At 43.2% G+C, this 11809-nt stretch overlaps 1 protein-coding gene across 4 annotated transcripts; it reads left to right on the forward strand.

The window, feature by feature from the left end:
• Positions 1 to 1053: 1053 nt before the first annotated feature.
• Positions 1054 to 8308, forward strand: LOC100256257 (protein TIME FOR COFFEE). 4 transcript variants are annotated; one of them, XM_010651585.3, is made up of 13 exons: positions 1054 to 1758; positions 1876 to 2262; positions 2363 to 2547; positions 2643 to 2949; positions 3038 to 3422; positions 3517 to 3577; positions 3694 to 3789; positions 3879 to 4167; positions 4273 to 4342; positions 4450 to 4516; positions 4623 to 4991; positions 5081 to 7559; positions 7680 to 8308. In XM_010651585.3, exons 1-13 carry the CDS (start codon positions 1662 to 1664, stop codon positions 7706 to 7708), a joined length of 4821 nt encoding a protein of 1606 aa, XP_010649887.1. In that variant the 5' UTR covers positions 1054 to 1661; the 3' UTR covers positions 7709 to 8308. The 4 variants fall into 4 exon arrangements, with proteins under 4 accessions (XP_010649887.1, XP_010649886.1, XP_010649889.1 ...); XM_010651584.3 differs by having other exon boundaries at positions 7702 to 8308; XM_010651587.3 differs by having other exon boundaries at positions 7731 to 8308.
• The last annotated feature ends 3501 nt before the right edge of the window (positions 8309 to 11809 follow it).

The raw sequence follows: 11809 nt of genomic DNA on the forward strand, positions 1-11809 counted from the left end.
CATGACACGTGGAGAGAAAAAAAGTGGGGGTGAGATGAAGTGGAGACAGGCGTGTGACCATAATGTTTTCCATTATAAACAAAAGATATTTAGTGGCTAGTGAGGGTGGAAAAGTGGAGGGGTAGCCAATAACAAGATCCAAGAAGAGGGAAAATAGGAAAGAAATGAACTCTACGTGGCGAGACCTTGAACTGACACGTCATGAAAATGACATGGCCACGCTGTACTGATCCAGTCAGTGCATAATGTGAACTCCGCCATAAGCGCGTGGAGAAAAAGCGAGAATACTGAGGTTGTTTTGGTAACTTCGATATTGCTTATTATTATTGTTATATATTTTTTTATTCTGGTTTTGTATTTTTAACTGTCATGCTGTAAAATTTGACCGAGTGAGTAGGTTTTTCATTTTGGCCTTTTTAGGGTGGGACCCGGTACACGTCACCGTAGTTGCCACATCCACCAACGTGACAATAGCCCCGACGCGAGGAAACAATTCTAGATCGGCAGCCAATGGCGGGCCCCACTCATCTCGGAAGTTCCGTGACCGTGACTCCAGTTTCCTCCCCCGCTGCTTCGCCACCCTGCTCCGTCCGATCAGATCAAATCAACGGTCCAGATCTGGCACGCTCGTCGACACCCACGAACCTCGCCAGATAGGACTTGCTTGTTCATTGGAATCTGCTTATCGCCACGTCAGATTGCAATCCGAGGGTGGAGAAACTTTCTACCATTAAAACAAACGGAATCTGGGCCGTTGAAACCCAATTCCGTAGCTATCAGTGGGGTCAGGGGTGAAATGGGTAATGTGATATATAAAAGAATAAATAATAAAAAAGAAAACGTGGAAAACAAATAATGAATTTGACCGGCTGGAACGATATTTTCTGCGGTCACCTAGATTCCTTGTGATCGTCATGTTGCTTTTACCAAGGTCATCCCAACCGGGAATAGCCGGTGGAGATATCAAACAGGGAAAGTGAAGTGGCGAAGGGGTGGGTTTAATATTATATACATGTGTATATATAAATTGTTGTGAGGGTGGATGAGTATTATTTCACTAAATTTGCCCCTGAATAATGTGCCAGATCGGTAGTGAGTAAACATGGAAGCTTGCGAAGGAAGGAAAAACAGCTGACACGTGGCGGTCATCTACAGAAATGGTTAGTGCTTCAAGAGTCTAGGCCATCCTACGGCTCCTTTTCTGCCATGCTGGTGCTGGGCAATTAAAACCGTCGGATGCATTTCGGAATGGATGGTTCAGATTCGGACATGCCACGGCGTGATTAATCTTTGGCCGTCCATTAGGCCTTGGAGTGGGTTTCGCGAGAGTGAAATACCGAAAAGATGATGAGATGAGAGCACAAAAAGAGAAGGGTGAGAGAGAGAGAGAGAGAGAGAGAGAGAGAGGGGGGAGAGAAGCAGAAAGAGAGAGGAGAGAAAGAAGAAGATAAGCGAAAGCATAGATCTTTCAAGTTGGGTGATTGCTGCGTGAAAGATCTTTAGATTGAATCAGTATTTGGAAGGGGGGAAGTCGAATCTGAGAGTTTTCCGGTGGTGCTGGAAGCGGAGTTCGGCGAATTATGGTTGTAGGCTGGTGATGAGTGGTGGGATTAATGATTTGGGTGTAGCTGATTTGGAGAGACAAGGGTGAGAGAGCGGAGATGGACAGAAACAGGGAAGCCAGAAGAGCCAGTATGGGAACCTCAAACGGCTTGTCCAGACGAAGGCACAGAAGTAGCAGTCTCAGAGACTCTCCAGGTTCACACTTTTACCAGATCTAACTCTTATCCATCGAAACACACTTCTCCGATTCAAGCCCACACGGCATCCTTCTAATTCTCTTTGCTGCCTTCTGTTTTCTTTTGTTTTTTGCAGAAGAGGATGGAGCGGTGGAGCTGCCGGAAACGGCGAGGTTACGGGATCGGGGAAGCAAGAAGGATCGAGATCGTGAGAGAGATCGAGATCGAGATCGGTCCAGTCGGAGCAAAAGGAGAAGAGGCGATAGGTTGATGCACGGGAGCAATAGAGAAGATGGTGGAGAGGAGAGTACGGAGGAGAGTGTAAATGATGAGGAGGAGGAGGATGAAGATGATGCCGGAGCCGTCAGGATGCTACCGCCGAATCCGACGTCCTTGTCTTCATCCATGTCTAATCATCAGCACCGGAAGAGTTATCCACCGGCCAAGGTTGTTAGAGCGCCGCCGGTGTGGAAGGCCGCTGACGAGATGATCGGTGTGTCGGTTCCGAGAAAAGCTCGCTCAGGTGGACAATAGATGGAAAGATGAAGGGTTGGAGATTGCTTTCTTCTTCTATTGATAAGTTCTTGGGTTGAGTCTGATTTTTTCATGGTTTTGCATTTCAGCATCTACGAAGAGGTCGCATGAATGCTGGGCTTCGGGTGTTGGAGGAGTGCCGGGGGAGCAAATTCACCGGCAAGCATCCACGTCGCCGGTGAGACCAAACCTAGCTGCTTCAACGGCGGCGGTAGCGGCTTCGCCGGCTTCAATCTCTCCTTCTTCTTCTAATGTCTCAATTCGGAAGAAGATGGTCAGTTCTTGACACCATTCTTTCTTCTTCTCACTTGTCATTTTTCTTTCTTTAACAGATTGTTCAATTATGTAACAATCTCTGTGTTGTTGCAGAAGCCCAATGGACCAAAGCTGCGTCCGCCGAAATCATCATCCAAGGCTTCTTCCTCAATTCAGGAGGATATCGAGATTGAGGTGGCGGAGGCGTTGGCCGTGATGAGACAGTCGCAGGGACCCTCTAAGCAAGAAATCATGGCAAACGATTCACTAAAGTTTGATTCTCGAGAGGTGAATAAATCGACTAATGAAGCGAAATCCAGAGTTTCTTCGCCGATCTCCAATTCTCCTTCTTCCGCCCAACAGTCATCTTCTATGCTGCCGCAAAATTCTAACTCCTCTGCACCTCCCTTGTCCGCCGTTGGTGGGTTTCTTGGGCTTTTAGATGCTCTAATAATTTGCTTTTTCAGCTGAGAAATCTGAAATACGTTACTTTCCGTGCGAATCTGCAGCACCTAAGAGGAAGAGACCGCGACCTAGGCACGAAGATGAGAATCCGGCGATTTTCGGCGTGCGGAACAGCCCCATTTCTTCAACAGCCAAGGTTGACATCGATCAGCCTGCCAAGATCGAATCAACATCTCCCAATTTGGAGAAAAACCCAGGATCCGCCAACGAAAATGGGGGAGTTTCGTACGATTTGATGAACTCCCAGTCTGTACCTGCATCGTCGGAGCCGCAACCGGAGTCATTGAGGCTAGGGGATTCAAAACCTTTGACTGAAGAAGCTGAGAGTCGAGATGTGGGTGTGACCAAGGAGGAACCATCTTCGCCCGAAAAGGAATCTCCTCTCCCCAAATTGGATGATGATCGTCAAGATGCGACAGGGACTAAAGCGTGAGCATCAAAGATTTTTCTTTTTTCCGACGTTGAGCTTCGAAATTTTCTTGCTCCCTCTGATTTTTCATCCTTTTTGTTTCTGATTATTCAGGAACTCAACAATTTCTGACGTTGAGAAACAGCGAGAAGAGAAGTTCCAGATAGATCTAATGGTGAGAGTGGTCTCATAGCGAAAAGTTGAAATTTTTTTATCTTAATTTCCAATCCGGATTTTCTGACTTTACCTTTTCATTTTTTTGCTCTTGATTTTTTTTTTTTTTTTTTTCAGGCTCCTCCTCCCCAGATGAGATCGTCTCCAGAAAGGGACGGTGAGATCAATTTTGTTGCAGCAGATCCCAAACCTATGGTCTCTGACATGGATACTGTGAGTAGGCCAGCCTTGATGTCTTGTGGCTTTTAGGGGGTGACCCAGAGTGGTGACGGATCGATGTGTTTATTTTGGTTTTGGTGCAGGAAATGAAACCCATGGTCAATGAAGGCGAAAAGGTGGTGAAAATAGGCAAGGATGAGGCAATGAATGCGGAACCTGAGGAGAAGAAGGCAAAATCCATAGTTGACGAAGCTGAACCACATAAGTCAATTGTTAACAAGGAGAGAATTATTGACCTCCAGCTTGATTTGGAGAAGCATGATCGTGATACTGGCAATGGTAGTGTCGGTAGCAGCAAGCTAAACCAGCATACTCCGAAACAACTACAGCAACCGAGAGCTCTGAAAGAAGAACAGAACACTGAGAAAACTGGTAATTTTTTTATTTTCTTTTGAGAGTTTTTGCTCGAGGACATTGTGTTCTCCGAGTTTTAAACCTGCCATTGTTGATTGATGGTTTTATTGTTGTAATTGGCAGCACAATCGTCCGGCTCTCTACCTTTGCCAATGTCTGTAGCTAGCTGGCCTGGCGGGCTTCCTCCTATGGGGTACGGTTGGGTGAATTAATTATACATTCATGCAGTTTTGGTTATGGGCAGTGTATCAGCGTCCTCATTTCTCCTGTCTTGGGAAGTAATACTGTTGTTTTTGTCAGATATATGGCACCTCTACAAGGAGTTGTATCCATGGATGGGAGCACAGTCTCTTCAGCAGCGATACAGGTATGTGGCATTTTTGTTTTCCTTTTGTTCAGTCTTGATGTTAACTTCTTCATACGTTCAGAAGCTATCACGACCAATTTAATGAGTAAAAACTGCACCTGTGCAGCCCCCGCATTTCCTTTTTTCTCAACCACGGCTTAAGAGGTGTGCAACCCATTGCCACATTGCTTGGAATATTTGCCAGCACCAGCAATTTACGAGGATGAACCCTTTCTGGCCAGCAGCAGCCGGCACCCCGTCTCTATTTGGTGCCAAGCCCTGCAATCTCAATGTTCTGCCCTCTGTAGACTTGCATGGGAACTTTCCAGGTAGGAATGCAAACCCTTTGCAGGACAAGGGACAGGGTCTCGCTATCTTTTCTGGTCATAGTGGGAAGGACAAAGGCTCTCAAGCTGGTAACCCTGTAGATGCTGCACAGAGGAAGCAGATTTTGCTTCAGCAAGCTTTACCCCCAGGGGCACCTAGCAGTATACTGGTATAGTTTCTATTTTTAAATCCCATCCTTGTCGAATTATTTATATATAATGTTTTTGGAAAATTGACTCACTTGTTATTGAATTTTAGCATGGTCCTTTCATCTTTCCTTTGGGCCAGCAACAAGCAGTGGTAGCAGCTGCTTCTGCACGACCTGGGTCTGTTAAGTCTCCTCCACCCACCAGCAGTGCTGCTTCATCTAGTGCATCCAATTCTGCTCCAGTGAGTGCCTCAACAACAGCAGCAGCCACCACCCCTTTCCCAGGCACAGCAACAGCCATGAGCTTCAACTATCCTAATTTGCCTGCCAATGATACTCAATACTTAGCAATATTGCCGAACAATGGCTATCCCTTCCCAATCCCTGCACATGTTGGAGGTCCACCTGCTTATAGAGGAACTCATGCTCAGGCAGTTCCCTTCTTTAATGGGCCTTTCTATTCTTCTCAGATGCTCCATCCCTCGCAGCTTCCGCAGCAGCAGCAGCAGCAACCAACCCAACAGCCGCAGCAAATTCAACATGGTCATCAAAATACAAGCATCTCCAGTGGTTCCTCATCATCCCAGAAGCATTTGCAGAATCACCCACAACAGCAGCAGCAGAGGCCACATGGCAGTGGTGTCAGCGGTGGGAGTGGAAGCTTGCAGAGCTTTCCTGCACCGAAAAACCGCCCATCACAGCCACCAGTTATGCAGCAGCCTCAGCAGCTACAGCAGGCCCATGTCCAACTACCACATCAAGCTCGCCAACTAGAAGCTGAGGTTGGCAGTGAAGACAGCCCCTCCACTGCTGATAGCAGATTGTCTCGAGGTAGTCAGAATGTCTATGGTCAAAATTTTGCAATGCCCCTTCATCCCTCAAACTTTGCTTTGGTGGCCCCCCCTGCATCATTGGGTAGTGCCAGTGGCACAAGTGCTAATCATGGTGAAAAGAAGCAGCAGCAGCCACAGCAGCATGGCTTGAAGGCTGGTGTTGAATCCCTACAATCTCAAGCATTTGCCATGTCATTTACTTCCATAAATGGTGCTGCTGCAGCTCCTGGCCTTGACATTTCATCAATGGCACAGAACCATGCAATTCTTCAAAGCCTTCCAGAGGCTGCCAGGCATGGCTATATCATTGCCACTGCACAAGCGGCACAGCAAAAGAAGAATTACCGGGCTACAGAAGAAGGGAAATCTGGCATTGGTGATTCTTCTAGTGTGGAAGAAGAAAGAAAGGCTTTGGCAGGGAAGGCAGCAGCAACTGCTGGGCAGTCCATTGCTTTCTCCAGACCAGATTTGCAAGATACATCAGTTAGTACAATTCCAGGCAATGGTGTCATTGATAGTTCCACTCGAACCCTCAACCTCAGCTCTGCTCCTGCTCGAGCTTCAGCTTCTGTTTCACCAGCCACTGCAAGTGCTACTAATGCTCCCAATTCTCAGCAAAGGCAGCAACAGCAGCAGCAGCAGCAACAACAACAGCAGATGATTCAGCTTCAAAAGCAGCATCAGTTTGCAACTGTTGCGGCTGCAGCAGCTAGAAGTAAGACACCAGCAACTAGTAATGGAAGTGTTTACTCTGACCATCTTCCTTCATCATCTTCCATGGCTGCCAAGTTTCCTAATGCTCTCTCTGCTTTTCCGCCAAACTTTGTCCAAGGCAGCAGTAGCCCAGGTCAGTCCCCTCAATGGAAGAACTCTGTCAGGACATCCACCTCCCAAGTACCAACGCTAGCTCTCTCCTCCTCAACTGCATCATCCCTCAAAAACATTTCCCAACAGCAAGCCCGAAGTCAGCAAAGCCACATGCAGATATCATTTGCGGCTAACCCAAAATCGTCAGCAGCACCACAAGGTCAACAACCTCCCAACAGTAACCAGTCCCCATCCCCTCCAATGGTGGTTGGCTCTCCAACTTCATTATCCAAGAGCACTGGTGGAAGCCCAAGGACAACTCCCGCCTCCACAGGCAACAAAACTGGCCAAGCTTCGTCATTGTCATCGCAGCAGGCTAAGAACTCACCATCAGTGCCTAGCCGGAAGTCATCACCGGTTGGTGGAAGGAATGTTCCATCAATACTGGGCAATCCCCATATCACATCTTCAAACAATGGACCTAAGCCTCAAATGCAAACACTGCAGCAGCAGCAGCAGCATTTATCAAAGCAGGCATTGCAGCAAACACAGCTATTCTTCTCTAGTCCCTACTTGCAAACACAAGGTCCACATTCTACAACTTCCACCTCTTCAGCTTCTAGTGGGTATTATCTTCAAAGACGAAGATCAGAACAGCATCCGCTACAGCAGCAACCACAAGGATCATCAGGGACATCGTCAACCGGCATGTTGACTTTGTGTCCACCTGTTACTCTTGCTAGTGCCAGCACTTCTGATCCTGCCAGAGCAATTGCGGCTAGCAATATGAAAGGAGGTGGTCTGCCATCACAGGGAATCCATGCTGCCCAATATGCTGCTGCACAATCCCCTGGGAATCCTCATTCCCTCATGCATGCAAGCTTCCCTTATGTTCACGCTGTACCCACAGCGGTTCAGGTGAAGCCAGCAGAGCAGAAACAGCCTGCCGGTGAGTAGATCTATATCCCTTCGCGCTTTACATTGCATCCCCGTTTAGGGAAGGCAGGAAAAAAATAAATTAAGTTCAATAAAAGATTTAGATTAAAATGGGGATTGTAAATTTATGAAGGGAACGACGGTTTCTTGCCCAGGAAATGACAATTTGCGTGCCCTCTGGCAGCCTGAGAAGAAATGAGAGAGATGTACGGACATTTGAAGCTGTTGGCAGCATTGAGAGAGAGACAAGTCGGACCAGAACCTGAAGCCCACAATTTTGGAAAGCGAGTGGAATGTGTGGGTGAAAATATAGGGGGACCGTCCCCAGTGGAATGTTCTTCAAGTGGAATGGTGTATCTATCTATGTACACATGTTTATAGTCTGACAGGGTTGATGGAGAAGTCTAATTAATTTGATTGGTTTTAATGGTTCGTGAGAAGAGGATGGCAATGCTATGGCTATTGGAGGAAAGGCTGATCAGCTTTTTTTGTAGGGCATAAGAGGGAAGAGGAAAGAGGAAGAGGGAGAAGATAAAAGATCCACCTTTCTTTCTTTTGGGGCTATAATGGAGGTTTCTTTTCTCTTTCTTTGTTAATTTTTTCTTTTTGTTTTGGGTTTCTCTTTTGGGTTCTTAATTTTCCGGAAAGAGCAGTGAAAAACAGTTATCTTTTGACCAAATATATGCACCACCACCAGAGGGGGGTCTATATGTATATGTCTGGCACATATAAGAAGTAAACCCTCTCAATTTTTTCATTTAATCTGTGCCCCTCCTGTGTTTCAATCTGATGATGATCATGATGATGATGATGGATGTCCATTGACGTCTGTTTGAACCTGTTGGAGATTTGGAGACTTGAACTTCTAATCCCTTTCATTGTCTCTTTATATACCATGAAAATTATGATGATTGAAAATAAAAGGGTGGCAGCAGGCCGCTACTCCATTCCATATCTTCCAAGTGTTGGACGTGGGCCTCTTTTACCTATTGTTCATTTTGGTGATATAACAAAGGATAGAGAGAAGGATACAGGTGTACCCCCTCAAATGGTACGGGTGGCCCCTAAGAAATGCAGTTTGGGGGTGGGGTGGGGTCCCTGTAAATATTTTTTTATTTATAAACATAAAATTTTACATTGAAGGGTAAAATAAGCCAAAGAATAGTAGGCGTAGGGAGAACATTTCTGATTTCTGGTTGACAAATGAAGGTAGTTGAAAAGGGCGCGGCTCTTTAATTGTCAGTATGTTACACGTGGCCCTCTCTCTGTTTTCGGGTATCATAGCTTTTCCCCTTATCTTTCTTTCATTTTCTAGAAATATTAAAATAAACATCTTTCTCCATCAGACACACCGAGTTTCCAATTTTACCCTTTTCAATGCAAAATCTCACCCCCCAGCCCCGGCCACCATGGGGTTTGGTCCGGTCCAGAACTCTACTAGTGAACATGTGTCCTGACACCCCTTCCCTGTATTGGTGGATTTTCTTTTTCCTACTTTCATCCATACACGTGCTCTGCTTTTTCTGTTTTCCTGTTGTCCCCTTTATTTTGATTTTTAGTGTAAGTGTTTGAAAATGGGGGTTTAGGGCAGGTGGGGATATCTTTTAGGGGCCTGTGGGCCATATGACCCTACCCCTCATTGCCGCCAAAAAGAAGCCAAGAGAGGAAAGAAAGAGAAAATAAAAAAAGGCAAAGTGGTGGGGGATGTGGGGGAGGAGTGGGGGCAGCCCATGCTTAATGAGAATATGTGGGGGTTTTCTAAGTTATATGGTTGTTTCACTTCTTTCCTCTTTCCCTCATCTTTCAAGACCTGAAAAAGACACCATATTTTTATTTTTCATTTGGGTGAGTGAACACTGGAAGACCCCACCATAGGGAATCAATTAGTGGGGAAAGCAACCCATTCCCTCATCACTCTAGGATAAAAAAAAAAGGACTTTTTATACTTTGAAAGATTTCCTTGTCTCACCTTCCGCAATGCATGTATAGAGAGAGAGAGTGATTGGGTGATGTAAAACTGTAAAAAGAAATATAAAATAAGAGCATAGAGATAAAAGATACACCAACTCAAAAGTTGTTCATGTGGGATGGGTTCCTGTTGTCTCTTTGATTGCCTATACATTTGTCTTTTACTCATTACATAAAATGGTACTTGAGATATTCCTTTATCTCTCATTTCATTATTATATCGATCAGGATTTGAATTGAAAAGCATAATTTATAAAATTAAAAAAAAAAAAAAAGCACCAATTAGGTCATCCATGTACCATGTTTTTTTCTCCCTTTTCTTTTGGTCAATAGTGATGCTTTGTTCCCATTCCAATGAATTGACTTCCACCCCATTCAGACACGAAAAGCCACCAACTTGTCTAATTAGCATAGAGGTCAAATTACAGTGCTGATTCTATAGGTATAAAAAAAAACATGATTAATTAGCCCCATATCTACTTTGTATCAAGTCTAATTCTATTGTTTTTTTCTTTGATTTTTTTTTGTCTTTTCCATTACTTCTGTCTCTTTATTGATACCACATTGATCTTATTATTTGTATCACTATTCAATGATTTAAACTTTTTCATATCAATTCAATGATCAGGATTAAGAGACCGACACATACTTTAAAGCTTTTCTAAACATAGAACTAATAAAATGTAGAAGCGAACTTATTGAAAGTATGTATTGACATAAATAATAACAAATGGGTTCGAATGTCCTCTTTTATTTAAGGGTTTTTCTTCCTTTCTTATTTTTTCTTTTTAAAAAATAAAATAAAATAATCTAGATATAATCTTGGACAACTCATGGAAGTAAGTGAGGAAATGGAGGGGCCCTGGCCTTCAAACTAAGGGAGGTTCCCATTGGGGGTGGACCATGGCGCAGGCGCATAAAGCTTAAATTGGATAATCAAACAAAGAGGCAAAGCCTCAAAAATTGTGGGTCATGTAGAAAAGGGACACATAAGAAAGGAAAAATGACCCATATCAATTAATGACCCAAGATACCTAGTTATAATACTCGAGAACAAAAATGAAAAGGTTGCATCTACAAATATGGGGTCATGTTTCCCTATGATCAAACCTTTAGTGCAAGATTCATAGACTTATCCTAATGAATGGATTTTAGCATTTTTAGAGTGAATCATGTTTTAAAAAAAGTAATGCTTGACTTTCTCATGGGATATTTATGTATAAATATTTTTTATTTTATATAACAAAAAACTGTATATTATATTGTTTATGTAATATAGACAATTCAACAAATTTATTAAGAATGGTATATCGATTAATGGCGGGGATAACCTAATTTTGATATTTTTGCTATTGAACTTTCCATCCAAAACATGCTTGACGAGAGATAGGAATTTAAAAAATGTTGAAAGATATTTTTGTCTAAAATATATGGATGCTAGCAAATTAATGTGATTGCTAGAAAATGGTGAAATATCATAACCTTACTTATTTGAATGGGTGAATTAAGCTATTAAAAACTTTTTAAAAAGTTTCCGTTTATATTATAAATAAGTAATAATTAATGCAAATTAGTAAAGAGTGAGGGGAAGAAAGATGTAAATGCCAGCAATCCTACTACTCTTCCCGATCTCCTTTCCAAGTAAGGGTTCTACAAAACAAAGCTTCAAACCAAGCCTCCAATCTTATACGCTCTGATTTATGGCTCCAATTGGTGTTATACTCCCTTCAAGTTCAACATCAATTTGAAACCAATCAACTTTGATCAAATAAATACAATTTTAATACGCTCAATCTTAACACATTGATGCTCAATACAAACAAATAGTTAGGATGAAATCAAGATGGGGCATTAAAGGATTTGCAAGTGAATGATTCAACGTACTTGAATTGAGAGTTTTGAATGAGAGCAAAAGATAGGTAAACAAGTTAATGCGAGCGTTTTCTTATCAATAAATGCATGAGGCCTCTCCAATTTATGGAAAACAGTCTTGAATATCTAGAATAACAAAAGTTATTATTGACCAGTCAAGTTTCGATTTAATTGATTGATTAATCGTTAATACATTTAATACTCAGCAAGTAATTGTTTGTCCCTTTTAAGATTCAATTGACTTTCAACCAAGCCTATATATATATATATATATATATATATATATCAAGGGGTGGTTAGGTGTGATTGAGCACCTCTAGATAGCACATAAGTGCTCTCAAGTAGTGTTTGAATGGCTAATGGAACACATAAGTGTCCGATTTTAAATTCAATTTCAAATAAAAAATGCTCTAACTTCTTAAT

This window comes from Vitis vinifera, chromosome 5 (genome assembly GCF_030704535.1).
Source record: "Vitis vinifera cultivar Pinot Noir 40024 chromosome 5, ASM3070453v1".
NCBI lineage: Eukaryota > Viridiplantae > Streptophyta > Magnoliopsida > Vitales > Vitaceae > Vitis > Vitis vinifera.